The following is a 23409-nucleotide window of genomic DNA, read 5'->3' as shown; positions in this document are numbered from 1 at the left end:
CAATGCAATGATCCATCGCACCCATGATAGAGTGGTTCTAGGAAAGCTTCTAAGAATCTTCCCGGGATCTCAGTCCCATTGAGCATATGTGGGACGAAATGAAAAGGCCTGTTCATTTCGACAAACCTCTGCCCACGTCACTCTAGGAACTGAAGAAAGTTCTTTTTGACATGAATGGACCAATATTACTCATGTCACTTCTCACTATCTTGTTTACTCCATGCCACGTCGTGTCGAGCAGCGATTCGGGCCAACGGCCGTATAAAACGTTAACAGCGCATGGTTCTAATAAAGTGGCCATGAAGTGTGGTTAATAGTTTACTATTACCATTTGTTTTCCTAAATTCGCAGCTATTTGAACCTCCTTCTCCTTAATGAGGTGATACATATGAATGACAATAATTAGACGAGCAGAGAGCAAACGGGAATTTGTGGAAAAAGGGATAGGATCCCATTTTACCTTTTTTTTTTTTTTTTTTTTTTTTTTTCCCCTTTAATATGGAATTTAATAAACAGCTAAGAGCCAGGTCCATACACGGGCAGCTATCTCCCCTCTCTCGGCGGCAATAATAATAATTCTCAATAGTTAAGTCCTGTTTATTGAAGGTACATGACTTAGGAAACGCAGCTGAAAGTGTTAAATATCAGGGGCCAATGTTAAGTGTAACAAAAAAAAAAAAAAAATCTTTTGTCTAATGCAAAATTCAGTTGTATGCTTCGTATAGAAAAATGTTTGTCTTGTTATTATTAATAGTAAAACTAAACTAGACTGTATCACTATACTGTAAACGATAGTAAAGCTTACAGTAGAGTTACTGGCACTGCCCGGCGCTTTATTGGGACCATGAGACCAGAGTATATGAAAGAGTGTTTTGCGGAACCCGATGAAGACTTCGAGCATCTTCCCTGGGCCAAGCCGATTCTCAGATATCAGTTCCATTGAACATCTGTGGGAAGAACTGGAAATACGAGTAGGTAGAGGGTTGTGTGGCGAAGAGCCATTAGCATAGTCCTCTTCCTTCTTCACTTCAAAAATGGATTGATCCAGTATTCTTCGTATCACTTTTAATACCTTTTTGACTCTATGCCATGTCGTGTCGAAGCAGTGATTCGGGCCACTAGGGTTCCGCGAACCACTCTTTCATATACCTTTGGTAAGTTGGATTGTTGCGTTGGCATCTTGAAAGTACCTCTATCCATAAAATTACTTTCAAGATGCAGCATTGCCTAGTACACCTAATCCGCAACGATGTTCAGATTTGCTCTATCGTTCACGGTGCCATCCAGTGGGATCAGAGGAATAAGGGTATGCTATGAAAATATGCCGCACCTCCAGAGACCTGTTCTGTCAGTACACAACAAGATTATACAGCACCTTGTAGGTTTCCTTTATACGTGCACACTTTCATCTGTAAAGTGTAAACTGGAGTTCACTGGACCACATGACTCCTCTAATCCTCCTGCGTCCATCATTTCCGTTCCTGTAACTAATACAGATATATTTTCCAGCTGGTATCCGAGATCAGTGGCTTTTGTAAAGGTCCCTTATTGTAGTGCATTCTTTGTAAGGTTCTTTCACATAGTGCGGGTACCGACGCCTTGTAATGTTCCCCCACTAAATGTAAAGTTAACTGTTTCATTTTTTGGCGACCATTGCACTTGATAATCACCTCTAGGTGTCGCAAACCTCTCTTCGTCACTTTACATCTTCTTCTTCTGCAGTTGTGCCTGTTCATGGATGCTTTCCATTTGTTAAAGATCGAATGAGACTAGTCTTTCAACACTCAACAGGTGCAGATGTCCGCTCTGATGTAGCACCACCTAAATGCTTACTAACAATATAGGCCGAGTGGTCACGCCCAAGGATACATAAGTACATGTGCTTTGAGTGACCATGGTTCAGGCCTGCGTGACTACTAAATACGGTGCTGTTTCTTGTATTCTCTCTATCTTGTAAACTCCCCTGACCGTGTGGTCGTCCCGGAGTATAAAAAAAAAATGTATTTTTATTTTATTGTGCCGTTTTCTACTGCCTGTGAACTGATTTGGGCAATGGTCATCCGGTTTCAGAGTGCCTTCCTGCAAACTACATGCATCATTTCTTATAGATCAATAGCCAACATGTTTTGCCTAAATTATTTAATTTTAAGCTATTAGGTGTTTATATTAAATGAATAAGAAAGGTTTAAATTATATGAGATGTGATTGCGTGATATCTGGCCTATTTCCCACGGTTTTAGGAGAGATGCCGCATATAAATTTTGCCTTTAATGAAATGTTGTTTGTTGTTATTTGGCTTAACGACACAAGGGCCACTGAGGCCAAATTGTGTCTGCTCATAGTTTATTTAGTCGAAATATACCCTGTAGATGTTAAATTAAATACTCCTATATAGGCCAATACATTTTAAATAGATTACAAGTTCTTTTATGTTTGCTTCATTTCCCAGGATATGAGTTAAATCATGTGAGAGGTTCAACCTAGAGACCGACTGAAAAGTGTTTGACCGTATGGTTGAATATAAGGGACAATCAAAGAGGAAATGCCTAACAGTAAGTTGACTGTCACAGGATGAACACTGGGGTGGATCTTCTCCCAGTAGCAGAAACAGATGGGTATGATGAGTGTGTCCAATTCTGAGTCTTGCCAGTATCACTTCCTCTCGTCTGTTTTGTCGAAAGCCTCAGAGCCACAGCTTTGGTTCTTGCTTTATCTGGTAAAGTTTATTGTTGGTGTTACTTTTCCAGATCTGTGACCAGTTGTCGTAACTTGCTTTGCGAATAACAGGCTTATAATCAGTGTAAGGAACCTGAGGATGTTCTGGGACAGCTGGTTGAGGATGTTTAGCTGCGAGGTCCACACTTTCATTTCCCGGAATACCAGAATGGCCAGGGATCCAGCAAAAACTGATTGATTGATTGATTGATTGATTGATTGGACACACTGAAGGAAAATAGCTGAAAATGAATGTGTTTCAAGGTAGGATGAGAAGATGAGAAATTCTTCCTTATGGCAGAAACAGCACTGAGCGAGTCGGTGTAAATTATGGCAGGTGAGATGGAAAATTCAATAATTTTACTAAGTGCTAATTTGATGGCATATAATTCGGCTGTGAAGACGCTGCAGACTAATGGTAGTGAGACAGTAACCGTTAGAGAAGGAAAAACTGCAGCAGCACCATCCGTACTGGCTGTTTTGGATCCGTCAGTATAGACGTTACAGGCATGGGAGTTCAGAGTAGTGTGAGCTAAGTGCAACTGTCTGATATTAAAGGAAGGTACAGTATTCTTTCCCCACTCCAGAAAATGTGTATCATGGGAGGAAGAAACGTATGTCCAAGGTGGAACAGGTGCAGTAGTGTCCTGAAAAATATCGCTTAAATTGATATTCAAACTCTGAGAAAGCTGTTTAATCCTGAGTGAAGCAGGTCTGTTTTCATTTGGCTTGCTGTCATATAACAAATCCCCGAGTATTATAAAGATACTCCCAACTGGGGTGAGATGGAAGACTCTGGATCTTATCAGCGTAGTGGAGCAATAATGATTTCTTACGAAGATGTAATGGAGGATCATGTGCTTCGATATAAAGACTCTGGATTGGAGAAGTCCTAAAAGGGCCCAACGCAGTCCTGAGAGCACTGTGCTGGACAATATTTAGACGTTGTAAAGTAGTGGTCCTGGCAGAGTCATAGACCGGACAACAATAATCTAGCCGTGAACGGATTAAAGTTCTATAAAGATGCAGTAGAGTATACCGATCAGCGCCCCATGACATATCCGAGACTGATCGCAGTATATTCAGACGGTTTAGACATGTATTTCTTAAATGAGAGATGTGAGCTTGGAAGTTCAGCTTGCTATCTAATATCACTCCAAGGAATTTAACGATACTTACAAGCGGGATTGGAATACTGTTTATTTGTAGTTCAGGATCGGGATGGAGAGCTCGTTTCTTGCAAAAGTGGGTGAGAGTGCATTTCTTTTCTGATAGTCTGTAGCCATTCCGTGAAGTCCACGATTGTATTTTGGTAATGGCAAGTTGGAGCTGCCGTTCGATGGTGTTCATACTTTGAGACTGACAAGAAATTGTAAGGTCATCTGTACATGTAAGTTTCAACGGTTTTTGGGATATCTCGTATTATGCTGCTAACTCGGATTGAAAATAGTGTTGGATTAAGTATCGATCCCTGCGGGACTCCTTCTTCCTGAATGTGAGATGCAGAGAGTACATTTTTATATCGGACCTGAAAAGAACCTAACTGCAGAAAATTTTGAATTATTTTCGGCAAATGGCCCCTAAGCCCCAAGTGGTAAAGGTCCATAATAATCCCATGACGCCATGTAGTGTCAAATGCCTTTTCAAGATCTAGGTTGACCATGACTAGATTGTTTCATGACAAAGCCATTGCGGATATGAGATTCGGCTTTGATAAGCATGTCCAGCGTTGATCTATTCTTCCGAAAGCCATACTGATGATCTGGAAGGAGATTCTGTGACTCCAGGATGTAAGTAAGCCTAGCGTGAACCATACTTTCGAAAATTTTACCCAGGCAGCTCATAAGAGATACTGGCCTATAGTTTTCAACACAGGAATGATCTTTTCCTAGTTTTGGTAAGGCAATAATGAAAGAATGACGCCAGGAAGAAGGACAGGCATTTTCGGAGAATATCCGATTATAAAAGATTAACATGATACTCAAATCTTCTTCACTTCTTCAATTAAATGCTTCAGCATAACGTAATGAACTCCATCTGGGCCTGCGGCACTGTTTGAAGATCTGTTTAACGATTCTTGAAGTTCTATGAATGTAAAGGGTTGGTTGTACGGGAAAGAGCGGTGCGTGAAAAAGTTGATTTTATATCGTTCTGCACTAGCTTTGATGTTCTGAAATGTGGACCCATAGGAGGCAGAAGCAGTGATTGTAGCAAATGATTCAGCAAGTGCATTAGCAACTTCTTCAGCTGTAGATAGGTCTTTCCCTTTCCAATGAAGTATTGGAGAGGGCATACGAGCGAATTTCCCAATTAGTGCCTGTATTCTTTTCCAGATGAGGCGTGTGTCGGTGTCTTTTGTCATTGTTGAGGCAAAAGCGATCCACGAGTCTCGTTTCGCTTTCCGTCTAATTTGCCTTTCTTTTGCTTTAAGCCTTTTATAAGCAATGAGGTTATTAGTGGTGGGATTCTTACGGAAATTATTCCAAGCTCGGTTTTTTTCCTGTTTGGCAGTGAAGCAATCTGCATTCCACCAGTGATTTCGGTGATTGCGATATGTCTTGGATTTTGGAATGTAGGTATTTGCTGCAGTCAGAATATGATTGGTGATGTAAGTATTTACATCATTAATGGGCTCTTTTTTAACGTAAAGTCTGTCTAGAAGTATTTGAGCAGAATAGCCATCCCAGTTCGCCTTTTTAAACTTCCAAGAGGATCGTTGATCAGGATTTGGTGCTACCCCTGTTTGTAAGGAGCAAATGATCGGAAAGTGATCACTGTTAAAAGGATAGGTTAATACAGACCATGCCATGAGTGGAAAGATGGAAGGTGAGCAAACTGACAAGTCACTTTGAGAAGTAGATCCTGTAGGTAGGAGATCCAGAGTTTAATAAATTTAGATCATTATTATTTATACATTCCTCAATCAATTTGCCTCTTCTGTCCACTGTAGCTGATCCCCACAATGGATGGTGTCCATTAAAGTCACCGAAAAGACAAATTGAAGTTGGAAGTTGTGCAATGAGGTTGTCAAGTTCTGATAGGGCAAGTGGTGGAATATAAATCGAAACAATGGTAACTGAAATGCCAACTGCAATCCGAGCTGCCACAGCATCTAGAGTGGGTCTTAATTGGATCGGTCTGGATGGTATGTTAGAATTTACAAGAATGGCTACTCCTCCACGGACAGGAGACTCTGGGCTTCTATCTCGTCTGTATATCATAAAATTTGAGAATTTCAGTGAAACTTGGGGTGACAAGAATGTTTCCTGTAGATGGGATGGATTAAACCGAGAGATTAAATCCCTTAAGTCACCAGAATGGCTGCGTAGTCCTCTACAATTCCACTGTATGATGTTAGGCATTATTTTGGTTTGGCTGAGGATGATTCATCTGACTGTTTTTTGTATGCAGGGCATTTTTTCTGGTCTTTTTGTGAGAATAAGGGGCGTCCAGTATCCATAGTGTCATTGGCATGGAGTTCTAGGACAGGTTCTTCATAATTTGGGTGTACTTCCATAGTGTTGGTTGGTGGATCAGTTTCCTTTTTTCCGTGTCATTTGAGACTGTCACAGTATCAGTTGGGATACTAATTGGGGTGTTGGTGGCATTGCTGGTTTTAGTTTTAGAATTTTCTTTTCCAGTGGTTGATAAGGTTGCTTTAACCCGGTTAGCTAACTTGAATTGCAGTTGTATGAAAACTTCGGGTTCGAGTGGCATAAGATGGACTTGGCATGGTCAACATTATTTGTCTGCGTGCCTCAGGATATGTCACTTTATGTTCTATTTTGTATTTTTGGATTTTCCTACCTGTTTTCAACATTTCACATGATTTAGAAAAGGCGAGGCGATTGCCTTTGCAGTTGGGGCAAATGGGAATTGCTGCTGGACAATCTGCCTGTGTATGATATTTTGCTCCACAAATAGGATAGATGGCGTCACCTCTGCATGCCTGCTGTGAATGGCCATATTTCTGGCATTTAAAACAGCGAAGAGGTTTCGGGATGTATGGACGAATTCGGCAGTTTACATATCCAGCTTTTACTGAGGATGGCAGATCAGGAGTACTAAAAGTTAAAATGATGGAACGAGATGGAATGAGATTTCCATCTTTTTTTGTCATTATTCTTTTAGCACTGATTACCTTTTGATTGCTAAATTCTTATACTAATTCCCCCTCAGACACTGTAATTAAGTCCCATTCTGTGATGACGCCTTTTGATGAATTTAAGGTATTGTGGGGAGTAACAGATACTGGCAACCCACCAAATGTCGTTGTCTTTAATAGCCACTCCGAATGTTTGGTGTTGGCTGTTTCAATCAGGAGATCTCCGGATTGTAGTCGCTTTACCATTTTTTGTGATCCTGCAATAGATTCTATATGTCTTTGAATCATGAATGGAGATAACTTACCCACAGGCTGGGTAGACAGAGAGTGTATCACCAAAAAATTAGGAATGTCTGAACAATGTGCTTCTGTTCGAAGCCTTTTAGGTTGACTATTTTCCTTGTCTTCATGACAGTATTCTTGCCTTGAGCTTGAAGGCTCTAAATATGGAAAATTTGTAGAATCCATGATGGCTCCTTTTGGCCTTGGGGGTTTATCTTTTCCACCCAGATTACCGGCCCCGCCACGGGGAGGCAGGAGCAGTGCCACGAGGTGACCAAGCGGCTGAGTTACTAATTAGTATTTAGAGAAAAAAAGAAACAGAAAGGTGGATTCCCTTTCTGGGCCTTTCCCTACTTCTCGTAGAGCGAAAATGCTACTCTGAAATACAAATAAAATCAAGAAAACGGTTTTTGAAACAAAATATAGAATCTGTTTGCTCAAATGCTCTTTGCAGAAATCGCTTTTAGAAATCGCTTGGCCACGGAACGCTTGGCACCCGGGGCCATTTAATGAGATGAATACTACCGAATTTAAGCCAGCTGCTGGTAAGACTAATTTTAAATGGCCATAGCGCTCAATGCAAAGCAATGCAACGCATGTACTCGATGAATGGCCGCCGAAATCGAGTAGTCAAACGCGAGGGTACATATATGCGCGCGTTTGAGTTGACCGTGACTGCCAAATACAGCGATGTTTTGTATTTTCTCTTTGTCTTATGAACTGCTTGGACTTTATGTGGTCGTCTCGGAGTATAGGACAAATGTATTTTTCTTAATTTATTTTTTTGTATTCGAAATGTTTGAAATAGCAGATAAAAATGATTAGTTGAAAGAACGGAATTAAATGGTTATGAAATAGTGTGTCTATAAATTATTCCCCTGATTATGAAGCTCGATTAAAATTTTACTGTAATAGACATCTTAAAATGGTTTGCTGCAGTTATTAAAGCATCTCAGTGAGTTTTTTCTCATGCAGTTGCCAGCCTTTACCTTAGCAAACATTGCGACAATACAGCATTAAAATGGCGACAGGGCAGAAGAAAGCGGTGTGCGTCTTGTGGCTATGGAATACCAAATTTCCAGTGACTGTAAAGAGACGTTTTTCAATGGCAATTCCAGAAAGATATACCTATGGAACAATCAATGAGGCGATCATTGAAACAGTTTCAAGAAACTGGCCGTGTGCTTCACCAGAAAGGAGCAGGTAGGCCTATTGTATCTGCAGATAAACTTTCGGTAATTCAGGGAGTGTTTACTCGAAATCCTACAGAATTCATTCGCCGGGAAAGCCTGCAGCTGCAAATACCGCGAGCAACATTACACAGGATGGTTCGCAAGAGATTGAAATTTTATGCTTACAAGATGCAAATCGTCTAGGAAATTAAGCTTCACGACAAACCACAACGAGAGAAATTCGTTGTTCACATTCTCAACCGCACAGACGAAGATGAGCACACTCTGGAAAATATCATTTTCAGTGATGAAGTGACATTCCACCTGTCTGGTAAAGTTAAAAGACACAGTTGTCGCATATTGGGATCTGAAAATCCCCGTTCAATTCGTGAACACGAACGTGATAATCCCTAGGTAAACGTGTGGTCAGCACGCTTCTTCATCCAGATGATTGGGTCATTTTTCTTCCACGAAAACACTGTGAATTCCGCAAATTACCTAAATATGCTCGAATTGTATATGCTGCACTGTATACGTTGGAGGCCACGTGTGTTCTATCAGCAAGATGGGGCACCACCACCACACTGGAGCTTGCATCTGCGCGATTTCTTCAATAAAAAAATTTCCTAACCGATGGATCGGCGAGATGGTTCCAATCTATGGCCTCCTCGTTCTCCGGATATCACACAAATCTATGGATTTCTTTGTATGGAGCTACGTAAAGAACAAGGTGTATGCAAAAAAAGGTTAACAACATCATATAATTAAAAGACCGGATCGAACAGGAAGTGTTTTACAATACTTATTACGAAAACGAATAATTTATTACGAATAATTTATAGACACTGTGTACAATAAGCAACACTAATCTATCAGATGTAACAGTTAAGCTGTTTTTTATTGAAGATATTACAGGTTTATTGGACACACCTCAGTAGAAGCATCTGACCATTAACTATATCATACTTGTAATAACTAGAAAAGTTGGAATGAAGTACTCTCTCGGCTCCCACCAAAATTACCTTCCTGTAATTTTCGTAAGAATCGAGAGTACCTCAATTCCTCCACAGTATCCTTCCCCCAGAAGAGTAACTCAATTATTTCAGTAACTTAGTCATATTAGCGTATTTTGTTGTAATGTGTGACTATTATTGTAACATTACGTATATAATTAATTAATGTAATTATATTCATTGAAATTAATTTCTGCCTTCCATTATTATTTTAACCCACTCTGTACGACTAGAAATAGTGATATATCAACACGTCGCCAAGCTGTTTAAGTTGACCCGTATCCAGTTAACTTGAAACATTTTCAATAAAAACAGCTTAACTGGTACACGTGATAGAGCAGTGTTATTTGTTGCCTTTAATATCTATAAGACAAAATGATGTAATAACTGTTTGTTTCCCAAGTCATATCCTAATTGAACTTCAATCCTTCGATCGAAGTTCTGACCTTTAAAACTTTGTTTTAGAGGCTGCGACTGCGTTGACTGCGAAATCATAAAGATACCAAAATCACAAGATGATAGACAGAATACCTTTTCCGAAAAGCTTGGGAAAAGGCTGCATCGGTAGAAGTCAACAAGTCTGTATTGACTTGTTGACTTCTTGTTGACATAGAATCTATTCATTTTATCCTAGTTATTCCTGGGCGTTTTTTCCAATAGCAGAATCATCCTGCAGACTCTCTAAAAGTGTATAATCAGTTGCTACTGCTTGATCAGAATCTCTATCACAACTTCAGCTATATTCTTCTTGCCAAATTCTCCAACAAAAATTGTAATTGTTTCCTTTAAAAATCTCATTTTGCCTATCCCAAAGAATCCAATTTCTTACAACATAAATTTTTCTCTGGACGCCGGCACTGCATCAGAGAACTTTACAAGATAGAGAATACAACTTAACATCAACAGAAAGTATTTTAACAAAAGAAAGTTGCTACCCAAAAAGAAAACAGTAAAAGGAAATAAAAAAGAAAGATGTAGTAGATTTGAATAAAAATTCAAACAGAGAATCTGAAATAATGCAGACTTATGAGAAGAAACTGACAGAACAACTGTGAAGGGTGTTAGGGAAAAAAATTTGAACAATTTACACTGGAAATGAATTTTACAGGTAGTATCATTGCTTTTAATGTTTCCCCTCTGATTTATTTGTTTCAGGAACATAAAAAGAAAAAAGTCCTCTTAGTCATCTATTGCGCACATAATTCGGCAATTGACAGGAATCTGAGATCTTTTTTTCTTGAGATACAATATAAGAAATATAAACGTTCCCTGTTCTTGCTATGGCGGACTTCATCTTTCAGAAACAAGAAAGCTGGAGGCCAAATTCTAGACCTATATTATTTTATGGTAATTAATAGTTTCAGTTTTATGCTTAGATAAAAGAAGATCGGTTCGCACTACTTCTGAACCACACCCTCAGTAAAGCGGTATTCTTCAGCGTCTTTTCTGTTGCTACTGTAACCTCTAACCCCCGAGGCTCAGAGTTGTGGAGGAATTCTAGAGCCGTCAAGAATTTCCGAAGTTCCAGGAAACAACCGGTCCTCGTCCTGCGTCGTCTATAACTCTTTTTTGGCGTCTTTCAATGACTACCTCGTTTGCTGGCACATGACTGGCTAGGCAGTTTCTGCGCGTCTTTCTCTGCGTGACTTGTTAGTGCATTTTCCTTATCTCCCCCCCAACTCCCATTCCCCCAACACCTCCTGTTGGCTTGGTGTGTAAATTCTATACTACAAAGCCGGAAATATTGTCATAACTATCACATAAAATGTTATCGTTACATTCTAGAGGGTTCTTTTTTTCGCATAAGATCACGAATAAGCAGGGGTGGTATCTACAAAAAAAAAATAAAATAATAAAATAAAATAAAATAAAATAAAAAATAATAATAAAAATAAAATAAATAACTGTAGACCTGAACCTATTCTTTTATTAACGAATAATTTAATTTGAAAAACTGGTAAATAGAAAAGGAAATTTTCAATCTGTTACACATATATATATATATAAATAATACAGTACATTCTCTCTTTCTCAACTCAGTTATGTATTTTTTTTGTGGTTCAGTTTTTACAGTTAATTATAATAATAACATCATCAACAACAATGCCTACCAGAGAAAAATGTACAAAATGTACACGTGTACAAATTAAGCATCCGAAGTACTTCCCTATATACTTTCTCTACATCTACATTATAATAAAAAATCTCAGGGAGGTATCGGGCCGCACTAGGGGCAATACAGAGAGAAATATTTCATGTTTTTTTATTTAAATTTCATATTAAGTGTATCTCTTTTGAGTATAACCTTTTACCAATATTTCATATAGATTTAACGCTAATCTATGATATTTGAAAACAATTAGGGAGGGCCGCACAAAACAAAAAAATGTCGGAGGACCTCATCCTGTCTGTGGCTGCCGGTTTTCACATGAGTACTGTGATGTCTTATTGGGGGGTGGAGGAGGTAAGCTTAAAAAAAAAAGCTTGAGAAACACTGCTTTAAGTGACAGTAATGAATGATTAGTTATGATAAATGCAATTAACTAGATAAAACTTTAAGGACTTTTGTCCAAGTCTAATAATATAAGTTTGTTCAATAATCAGTACGAAACTTTTAACAGCTGTGTAGCTAATATCCTTTTATTAGTTAACAAGAAATCATTTAATTGGAAATTAAGAAAAAGATGTACTATATATATATAGCTCTAGTTTTTTTTTTTTTTTTTTTTTTCGATCGCCATTCGGCATTTCTCCCGCTATTAAAATCGTTCCAGAGCAACCAGGAATGACTCTTGACCTTTTGAGTAGATGAATATAATTTTCGAAACTGAGTTGGAACAGTGATGTTGCATTATGATAATAATTCAGTATTACCTGTAAATGAGATAAAGTCATCATTAATTCTATCTGCTTATTTAACTGGAAACCAATCGAGCATGGCCAATTCTAAAGACCCAACTGCCATCCAGAATTCTGGGAGATGACTGATTTTTAGTGTCACAGAAGTTGGGTTATTTTGATAATATGATTCCGTCGAGTTTCTATCAGACCGTGGGATCAACTCTTTTTGATACAACGCAAATATAACACACAGCGTCAGTTTTTAAAATATTAAGAAATCTTTTGAAAGAAGATTACGAGAGAATGGGAAGGGTGTGCATCCAAATAATTCCCTCCTTTTGTTTTATCCATTTCAGTACGTTGAAGATAAACTAAAATTCGATATTAATTTTTTTAAGGCTTGCACATCGTCTACTATGAAGTCAATAGAATTTACGAGATGCGGACGAAACAACCCAGAGAATACGAATATGATAACGTATGCCAATTGCTTTTTTATATATATGCAGTGCAATTTTGATACCACACTCTCTTAACAAAGAGAATTATCCTAAAGATCCTAGACAAGATAGCAGTCATCACAACAATAAAAAGATTTTTCCGGTAGACTGGTATCACCCACCTGGAATCGTGAACCAATTAATTGGAAGAATGATGGTGGAGAAGCTTCAAGTTGTTCATAACTGCCTAGTAGTGCGTGCTTCCAAAACTTGAAAACTAAAAAAAAAAAAAAAAAAAAAGAGAAAGAGAGAGAGAGAAATGTGTTTCAAGCTTTTTTTTTCTCAAAAATATGGAATAGGGCAGGTGGTTTGCTTTCATATCTCTCCAAGTATCGCGGGGATGAGAGGAGGCATTTAGATACGTGCATATAACGGCATGTGCACTTTTTTTTTTATGCAAGGTGTTTTCCAGTGAAGTTTTTTTTTTTTTTCTTTTTCACGAGGTTAAACTAGCTTGTCTTTTGGTTGCTGAAATTACACCTAAAAACTGTAATTTTTACTTCCGGTTATTTGGCTGGCTGACAAAGATAAACAGATAGATAGTTGGATAGATAAGCTAGGCACCACCGTCCTGCTCTAGCTAAATTCAATTGAAAGGTGTTTCCTTTCCATAAGCGTATATGACATGCACAATGCATTTTCTGCTAAATATCGAAGCGTGCAGCCAGCTTATAATATATAAACTACATTAACCCAAGACTTTTTTTTCAAGTCTTGGAAAAGAACTAATTTAGCTCTTATACACATTTGAAACTTGATTACGCGTATGCACACACGATTACGCGTGTGCTTAAACCATGATGCGGCTCAGATGTGATTTTAGAATATTGTAGGCAGTAGCTCTCTTCTGTTAAATTGTTTACTGATAAAAAAAGTTTCAGAGCAATACCCTTCAAACTGTTAATTTTTCTTTTTAGTCACCATAATAGAAACGCTGTTCCGGGACTATTCAATCAGTGTGTTGTGGGCTACTTTAGGAAGGTTCAAAGATCTAGCTGTTGTTGTTGTATAGTTTTAGGAGCATTAGCGACTGAGGCCATATTGCTCCGTATATACTGTCCGTAAATTGCGTGTGTTCTGTGGTCGATTTTCCGTTTGCTGAACGAAAAACCCGAGTTTCCAGGAGAAAAAAAAAAACCATGCCACCCTCACCTGAGACCGACTAACTCAGCCACGTTGTGAAAAGGCTCATAAAAATTCCTCACGTCATCGACGGGGCTCGAACTCAGGTCTTTTCCGGCCGGTGTAGGGAGGACAGCGATTCTACCAACTGTACTACCCACGATGGCTCGAAGGTCTGGCATACCACTAAAACTATATTTTTTTTAATTTAAATATTAATAAGTATTTATTTACACCTAGATATTATTAATATAGGTACGTATAAGTTATTCATCACTGTCTTACAGTAGCTTAATTCAGTTGAAAGTTTTCCCTTTTATAGACATCTTATAATATACAATACATTTTCTCCTAAATATGAAGATGTGCACATCACTGTTCTTCATCTACTATAACTTGTAAATTAGTTTCGTAGATGAGTTAGAAAACAAAAAAAAATCAACAATGGGAGAAGTAATTCAGTTATATATAGGGAGTTTCATAATATCTGGGTTGTACTTTCAGGTTCAATTGCATTCGGGACTTGAAGACAATGAAAAAATAAGTTTATACTGTATAAACATGTGTCCGATTCCTCAGTTACAGAACTATGGCTGTCTGAATTTCAACAAATGGGTATGGAGTTTTCAATTGTAAAAAAAAAATAAATAAATAATAATTAATTAATCAATAAGAGTAAACAAAAAGCACCTAGTAAAATCGTACTAGGTACATGATTGCTCACTCTTATTTTTTTATTTATTATTATTTATTATTATAATTAATTGGAATTTTTACTACTAAAAACTCAAAGCCATTTTTAAACTTCGAACAGTCACTGCTCCGTTACCATTCACATGCTTAGATCAACTTTTTTCACTGTTTTCAATTCCTGAATCGATCCTTAAAGCATGGCCCACGTGTTATGAAACATCCTTATATAAAAAGTTAAGAACATAAAAATGAAGAACTGTTTCATTTATTAATACAGAACTAAATTTTTTGCCAACTCAAAATTTTATTAAACATAAAATTTCCATCGGCCGTTGCCCAACAGAAAACGTCTCGTGAGTAAGAGGTGGCATATCAGCGCCAATTCAATAATGTTTGCAGTTTAACTGCAAAGTTAAATTCCACTTTTTTTCCTTTGTATATTAATGACCGTTTGGAAATCCTATCCATCCACAGTTCTGCTGATGGTAGCGTACTACATTCCACGTTCTAGTTTGAGAAACCTTGTCCTGCACAAATAGCTTCTACTTCTCGAATATCCACCACCAATTCATTTATTCAATTAATAATAATAGTAAACCAACGGTAACACCAGACATAACAACCACCCTGTGCACCTGGTACTAGTATCCGTCACGGGGTGGAACCCCCATCACGAAGAAATAATATAAAATAAATAAATTTTCTCTTTATACTCCTCTGACCACACGGTCAGAGGGGTCTACAAGATCGAGAGAATACAAAAAAACAGCACCGTATTTAGCAATCACGGACTTGAACCACGATCACTCAAAGCACGTGTACTTATGCACCCTCACCACCTGGCCACGGAGACCGTCAAAAAGCCAACTAAACCAGCTCTTCACAGGTGGTCACCCTCCCAAGTACTAACCAGGCTATATAACAACAATAATAATTGATATTATTAAATTGTATTGTATTATTATTTTAATAGTTTTAAAAATTTAATAGCTGAAAGAGATAGAATTGCCAAAAAAAATAATAAATAGCCCATAAAAAATTAGTCACTATTAAATTAATTAGAAACAAAGTATATACCTTAATTGTGAAATAAAGTGATCCTTATTACAAAAGCCTCTTACAATAAAAAGGAAAATAAATTATAATTAAATATTTAAACTGTAGCTTTTCAAAGTGCGTCGCGTCGTGTCCCAAATTTTGCCATCATATTAGCATCATTTTCTTCTTTCTGTTTCCTTTCACTGCATACTTTATTTTATTTGTAATCGATTGATTAGGATACAATTGTCGAATAATACATTAAAAGGTTACGACATATATTCACGTGCTTCATACTCTACAGTCGGTAAGCTGTAGACATGTTTGAAAGCTAATAACAGACAGTCGATTTAAGATGGCCTTGGTTAACTTTGGGCTTAGTACAGTACATCTCTCTCTCTCTCTCTTACTCTTGTTTAAGTGCATGGAGCGAAAGAAATTACGTATTATTGTAAAAGAAACAAAATGGACGCCGGGTGTCGATCAATTACAAATTTTTGGGTGGGGTATCAAGAAGATCTCCATATTGTTCTATTACTTAAAACATAGACCATAAAAAAGAACATCAATTATAAATTAACAAAGAACAACAATTAATTAATTGCTTTTGTGCTGATCAACAACAACATCCAGCTTTCTTGACGAGATTCCATATTTTTAACTTTATTTGGCTACGCTTATCACAAATACTGATTCCTCTGCAGCCAGAAAACTAGGCTTTTTCTTTCACTTTCAGCGTTAATTTTGTTCTGAACAGCTACTGACCCTGTACAAATCAAAAATCCACCCTACCATGGAATACTGTTCGCAACATCTGGGAAGGTCTCTCTCCCCAATTTTTCTTAAATTCCTAGATGCAACCAAAAGACAGAATCTGGTTAATGAATGATCTTACACCTATCGAACATTCGTTCAGTTTCTGCTGCATCCCTGTTCTGTGGATATTTCCGTGGGCACTGTACTGAATTAGTGTCTAATAATTTCACCTCTTTCTTCCATATCTGTGTAAACGCTTGAATCAGTCAACATCAATTCACAGTTCAATTCCGAACTCACAGAACTGACTTTACCTCTTCTTCATTTATCTTTTCTATTCCGTTCGCAGCAACAATCTTCCTTTTTTACTCATTTCCTTAAAATTAAAATCTACAGGAATTCACATCGAACGTCGGCAAACCTCTACCTTCTCAACCCATACACAGTACTATAGGTTCCAATAACTGTCGCGTTTTAGGTCGCCATTACAAAATAATAATAATAAAATAAATAAATAAATTTGCAAAGTTTTTGCTATTACATTCAAAGTATAATACTTTGAAGGTGATACTTTTTAATTTTTTTTTTATAATTGACATTTTATATTTTTCAAAAGGCAAAACTGAAAATATGTGCTAATAATGTGACAATGAATATCATACATAATTATAATATTGGATTCAATGCAATCACTTGACCATTAATGAAGGGAAAAAAGCAAGATACTGTTTAATTAAAAAAACCCTCACAAAGTTTCTAATTAATTGCTTGTGATCAAATTTCACTGTCATCACTATTTACATAAAGCCTGCTTTTATATTTTCTCTTGTAGACGGGCATATTGAACTCATTTTCCAACACATACTTATATTTGGCTAAATTACTCGTGATTAGTAAGCACATATTTAATTTCATAATTTCATAAACAAATCAATATATGACTGATATTGATTTTATTAATAAAAAACAAATTTGATTTATCTACAGAAATTCAAATGCATTTTGCTTTAGTAAACTCTTCAATTAATTATTCTCTAACGTATGGGCAAGGGCCATAGAGATTATTTAAAATAAGTCACGAACTTTTGCGAGGTGCAATCAAAAAATTCGGGGAATACTTTAATATTTGGGAAGTGATGAACCTTATCAGCTATTCGAATGGATCTCCTTCAAAGTAGTCCCCTTGACATTGTACACACCGATTTCAACGCTTCTGTAACTTCCAGAGGAATTACTGATAGGATTCCTTTGGGATTTCTAATAATTCCTGAGTCGCGTTCTGAATAATTTCCTCATTCGTTGCAAATCTATTACCTTCCGCGGGGTGTGTGTGGGAGGGGGATCTTTACACTCAGAAAACAAAAACAAAAAAATCACAGGAAGCTAAATTCGGTGGTTACGGCAATGGAGTGGTTCGCAATAAATTATTGCATGGAAAGCGCCGAATGTGCAGGGGCACTGTCATGCCGTATAACTCTTTTCTTTTTCTTTTTCTTTTTTTTTTTTTTTTTTTAGTATTCCTGGTTCATTTTTTAACCATGTGGGACAAATTTGTAATGAGTCAAAAAATAGATAAGCATGATCTGGCGATTTGATCAAGATTTCTATGCTTTTTACGGCCTAGTAGAAGAGGGAGTCTTCTATTGAGAAGAATGGGCCTTTATTTCGTCATTAGTAATAATGGAAGAAACAAAGTACAGGCCAATAGCAGAAGTTCGTTGACGAAGATCCTGATATGCGAGAACTAGCCTCTTCTCTCTCCCTCTTTCATCATCATCATCACTGAGAATGCGAGGCACACATATAGCATTCCTAAATCGTGTATTAAAATTGATTGACATGTCACTGTTTTTGGAGGGTGGACAGAGCGCGGATCATCTTCTTCGCGGATCAAGGAGGACACACGGCCCTCCTTAAACTTTGAAAACTACTGAAAAGTCTTCGAACGAAACATAACATCTCCGAAAGCTGTTTTTAACATTTCTTGGGTTTCTGTTGCAGATTTCCCTAATTTGAAGCAAAATTTGATACAAATTCTCTGCTCAACAAAGATATTTGGAATAATCGTTATAAGAGAAATTATATATCGTTAATACAATGCGTGCACACTAAGCTGGATACATATTCCATCATTCTGTGAAGATGGAAATTTTTAATTTTTGAAATATCAATGAATGAAATTTTATGGAGTACCCAACGTAGCGTTATTTGTATTAATTCTTTGTTAGTTATTTGGTGAATGTATAAAAGGCTATGAGCCATTAATTATTAGACTATCGGCTCTAGCAGGACTCATAGCCTAATAATTAAGGCTTTATCGACAGCAATACAAATTAAGTGGGGAATGCATTCTGTAGGCAAAGTACATTTTGACCCTTTGAATTTACTGATTTAATTTATTCAATGCTGTCTCTGGATATACAAAGAATACCTAGTCATCTTTTACTATTTTTAATAAAATAAAAAAATTAAAGTTATATTTTTAAATATGTGAAGTATTTTTTAATTTAAAGTTTTAAATTTTAAAAATTTACACTTAAAAAATTGCAGTTAGAAATTTTATCCTCTCAGTGGCCCTCTCCTCTCCTGGAAGCATTTAATAACATTCTATGAGCTGGAAGAACTTCGAATAAGTGGGACACTTATTTTGTCGCATTTGCAAAAAAAAAAAAAAAAAATTCACCCAAGATGCTTCTTCATCATAATCTTAGAGAAAGATTATGAAGAAGGAACATTCTCCCTGCACTGGTGATTCAGTTTCCGTCACAAGCCAGATACCTCCACAAGTTCTCTACGGCTGTTTGACTAAAACAAATCTCCTGAAAAGAACTTAAAATTCAATAAGCCATTAGCGAAAAACCAAACTGGTTGTTTTCTTGGATGTTCTAGGAGCATATCATAACGTGTCAGTATGACTCCCTTAACATCATAAAACCAATTACATTAGAATCAGGAGAATTGGTGAAATTTCTGTGGGCGCTATTCACTAAGCCTGTTTAATTAAAGCGCCACATTTCCCTAATCAACAAGAATTAGATGATTTAGTGAGAGACTAGGGTCTAAATCCAATGCAGAGTTCCTGGTATCTCGTTTAAGAGTGGAATCTGCTGGATCCCAGCTGCAAGACGTCCACAGAGAGAGAGAGAGAGAGAGAGAGAGAGAGAGAGAGAGAGAGAGACGTCACTTATGCACGTTTTTACACTGTTGCAGAATCCCTGTTTTGATTTGATTGGTCTTTATGAAATGATTGTGCACAATACCAATCCAGAAGACTGAAGTCTTTTCATAGCAGGTTAAATAAAAGTTCGAAAGATATATAGCTTCACAATAGACATATATGCCTAGATATCTTTAAAATATGAAAATCACACTCTGTTCATATTTAACAGACTACGGAAATGTGAAGCGTTTTTAGATAGTATCAAGTTCCATTTATGACCAATATAAATAAAATGTCTGTGAGGACTTCAAGATATGGAATGTCTGTGAGGACTTCATGTGAGGAGTTGCTTCTGAGTTTGCGAGGTGGTTTCACTAAATTTCCTTTCTTTCTCTGCCTCTGGGACGGCAGGACAGTAGACAGCACTACAAGAGAAAATAATGATCTGCCAAAATTCAGTTGCAGCCTGGCTCATTCAATGTAATAATCAAGAACGGTTCCAAGATCAAAAATTGTCTTTCTTCCACCACTCCATGTCAAACAATCTGTTAAAGCGTTGGATCTTTAAGGTGACACGACACCAAGTATATACAGTCTATGTTTTCAATAATTGTCTGATACAAAAGTGAAAGATAGAATATTTAATTGATCTACAAGTAAAGCAAGTGTTGACTTCTGAAATTGGAAGACAAAATAGTGGCAGTTGTTTGTCCTTGTAGTGAATGGTTTTCTTAATATCATTAAGAATGAAAATTCTAAAGAACTATTTGACAAGTTCGAAAATTACGGAAAAATGGAATGCATAATATCGATCAATCTCCATTAGTTGCACAGTCATCTGGATTTTTTTTTTTTTTTTTCACACCAAATCTAGTCTACGTTAGGAAGAGCACGCTAAGAGATTCTACCATTCTGTACAGCCAATGGAGAAAAGATGCCATGGATGGTGAGATGAAGCTATGACGGGCGACTACATCTGGTTCTCAATTCGAGAGACCATACGGGCCACAAAAGTCAGACGATCAAATGTGCATTTTTAAGGAAATCGTTTTGATTAACACAAGAAGGGCTTCCTACACGAAATTAAGGTATTAATCGGAATCCAAATATCCAAATAAAAAAAAAAAACCATCAAGAAATGCAAAACCTTTTTGAAAATTTGTTACATAATGTAATGCATTTCATAGTCAGGTTAGCTGAGGGATCTAAGGCGACAGACATAAGATGTAGTTCTCTTAAGAGGAGGTAGGTTCGAACCCCACTCCTGACAAAAATTGCAACACACGGGCTTTGAGTGTAAGTCTTCCAGTTCTCCTAATACCCAGCTTGCTTTCTTCTCCATGTACGCTATTACAATTATTATTTATTTTTTCCACACAATTTGTATGGAAAAAAGAAATTCAGATATTTAAATGTAGTTTTAATGTAGTTAGCTTCAGACAGTCCATGCACGCTTCTCAGGTATTGTTATACAAGACTCGTGAACATGGTGTCACTTGTGGAGAAATACATATGTATAGAGAGAAAGGAGAATTAAAGTACATGGGAGAAGAGTAATAAATATTATACAGTTGTAATTAAACTAAATGGCCAAGTTTGCAGAACGTATACCTACAAAGTATTATCTTAATAATTAATTGCGAACGAGATAATTATATTTACTTTTCATTTCTATTGATCACAGAAAATTAAAAAGAAAAAAATTAAAAACAATCGAATGCGCCTGAAAAGTAACGCACTGTGTGCATTAACTAACTTTCTTTTTTTTTGCGCGTGTGTATCGCGGTATGCCGATTTATAAGGCATAAAATGAAAGGTTGGACTGCTAGAGATGGATGAGATACTTGTAGCTGAATATTGCTATTATGATACCCTATAATTAGATTCTTAACAGTTGTTTGCCCTTATTTTCAATTTTCTCCATCAGTAGCGCAGATTTTGTTTTAAACTATTAATTGATATGTTTTTCCTTCCCTGTTCTCTATAGGGGGCACAGGGGCAACGACAGGGCGAAGAAGAGGGAAATGCAAGTGGTTCAACGTGGCCAAAGGATGGGGGTTTATCACACCGTACGACGGCGGTCCTGACGTCTTTGTGCACCAGGTAAGTAATCACTTAATATAAATTTCATAAAAGTATTTCGTTCATATGAATTTTTTTTTTTTTTTTTTAAATCAAGGCGCAAACTAGATCACCTGCAGGAGTCCCAGAGGCATAACTACTTCACATGTGTACAGAATTTGTGAGAAATTAAGTTCTAAAAAATTTCTGGCTGTGCTTTTTTTTTTTTTTTTTTTTTTTGTTGTTGTTGTGATACATAAGTATATTACCATAGTACACCCTTAACCTCGTACTTCAATAATTCTACTACTTTGGCTTGGGTAACTTTCTAAGGGTTTTGTTCGTTTTTTTTTTTTCTAGTTCACTGGTCTTTAAGGAGGCACATTCAATCATGGATATATCCAGGGTCGTGGCGTAGAGCGACTTCCTTAGGGGAAAGGCTTATTTTCTTGTCTCGGAAAGCAAATTTTAGGCGTCATGACCACGCATATATAACAATTACTGTATAACCAAAATTAGAACGCTTTATTTATTCATGAAGTTATATTTCCGAACCTGTGTCGGCGCGTTTATCATGTGCACCACTGCATATACTCGAAAATCATAACAAAAAGAAACCTTTCTTTATTGAATAAATGCAAAGTATAATATTTCCGTAGAGCTTTTGATTTTCCCCAATATTTGTTGACATACACCAACTATGCTTGATACCCATCGATCGATTTCATGAATCACTAGACATCCAGTCTCACGATGTTTCTGCTTTTTTGTCTGTTTTAAATAAAGGAATTTATAGTAAAAAGTTGCCAACGAGTTGTGGAATTTGGGCCAAACAGTATTCTTCAGTTGATTATAGGTAATGCATTGCTATTAGTCGACAGAAATGTGAAACTCATTCGTTCCATTTTTATTAGGTCATCGAAATACAAGTGTAGATTTAGAGACAATGTACACCTCCCTGCCTCTACACCAATGTATATCTCTAAGGCAAAAGCAACCAATTTAACCCGACACATTCGCTTCTCTATTCTCTTTCACAGGTAGAGAGGGCAGAACAGTAATAGGGGAAAGGGATGGAGGGAGATAAGGGGAAGTGTACTGGTCAGCAGCTTGACTAGCCATCAAGTTCAATAGCAGTACCATCAAGTGCAATATGAGGGTCATTTCTGAGCTCGTAAACCTTTTCCATCCAATTTGGACACTGGCACTTCTTTGGGATTGCTTAAAAGCATGAGACTTGTCTCCTCTGGTTGCTATTAGCAGACGGAATAAAGTTAGCATATCGGTTGAAGTTGCAGAAAAGGTGCATTATAGAGAAAATGCTCGGCTAATGGATATATATCTTTTGTTGCGCATATTCTACAATCCAGTATAGTATAACTGCAATTAACCAGTGATATAAACTCAAAAATTAATGCTCTCTGAACATTAATTAGGGGCTCAGTCGATTCTGTTTCTTAGATTGTGGATGCTTTTCCAAGTCCATTTAAATTTGACATTTACTTTCAAAGGCAGTTAACACATCTCAGGACTGCATGCCAAATTTTATAAAAAGCAAAAATAAATTTTCTGTTTTTTATAATTCGGGATGGCCATACAGAGTCAGAGGAGTTTACAAGATAGCGAGAATACAAGTACACGCCTATATTTAACAGTCACATGTACTAGAGCTACAGTTAACTCAAACTCGTGTTTCCGGTTTTCTAATTCGCCTTCCTTTATACCAGTGGTCTGTGGGCGGAAGCATTTTCATGAAGCAACAAATGGTAAGAATATGAATTTCTTCATCTATCATATGTCATCTATGTAAATAGATATTCTATTATATGCAAGGGTGACTTTTCCTAACAGGATAAGCTCTAGAAAGCAAAAATCCTAGAAGAATGACAAACACCGAATATATTATTACAATTAAGGACATACAGTGAGTGAGGAAGACCTGGTGGCTCGG

At 37.0% G+C, this 23409-nt stretch overlaps 1 protein-coding gene across 4 annotated transcripts in view; it reads left to right on the top strand.

The window, feature by feature from the left end:
- Nucleotides 1-23409, top strand: part of LOC150081391 (protein lin-28 homolog) — a 324578-nt gene that overhangs the window by 118543 nt on the left and 182626 nt on the right. For all 4 annotated transcript variants that reach the window (XM_090379260.1, XM_090379264.1, XM_090379262.1 and 1 more), the window contains exon 2: nt 21385-21500. In XM_090379260.1, coding sequence (XP_090235386.1) covers nt 21385-21500 — 116 coding nt within the window. The remainder of the gene's footprint in view (nt 1-21384; nt 21501-23409) is intronic.

This window comes from Mastigoproctus giganteus, chromosome 8 (assembly GCF_048544385.1).
Source record: "Mastigoproctus giganteus isolate SK-2022 chromosome 8, ASM4854438v1, whole genome shotgun sequence".
Lineage (NCBI taxonomy): Eukaryota > Metazoa > Arthropoda > Arachnida > Uropygi > Thelyphonidae > Mastigoproctus > Mastigoproctus giganteus.
The sequence above is the reverse complement of the archived record's forward strand: the minus strand, read 5'-3'. Positions and strand labels throughout refer to the sequence as shown.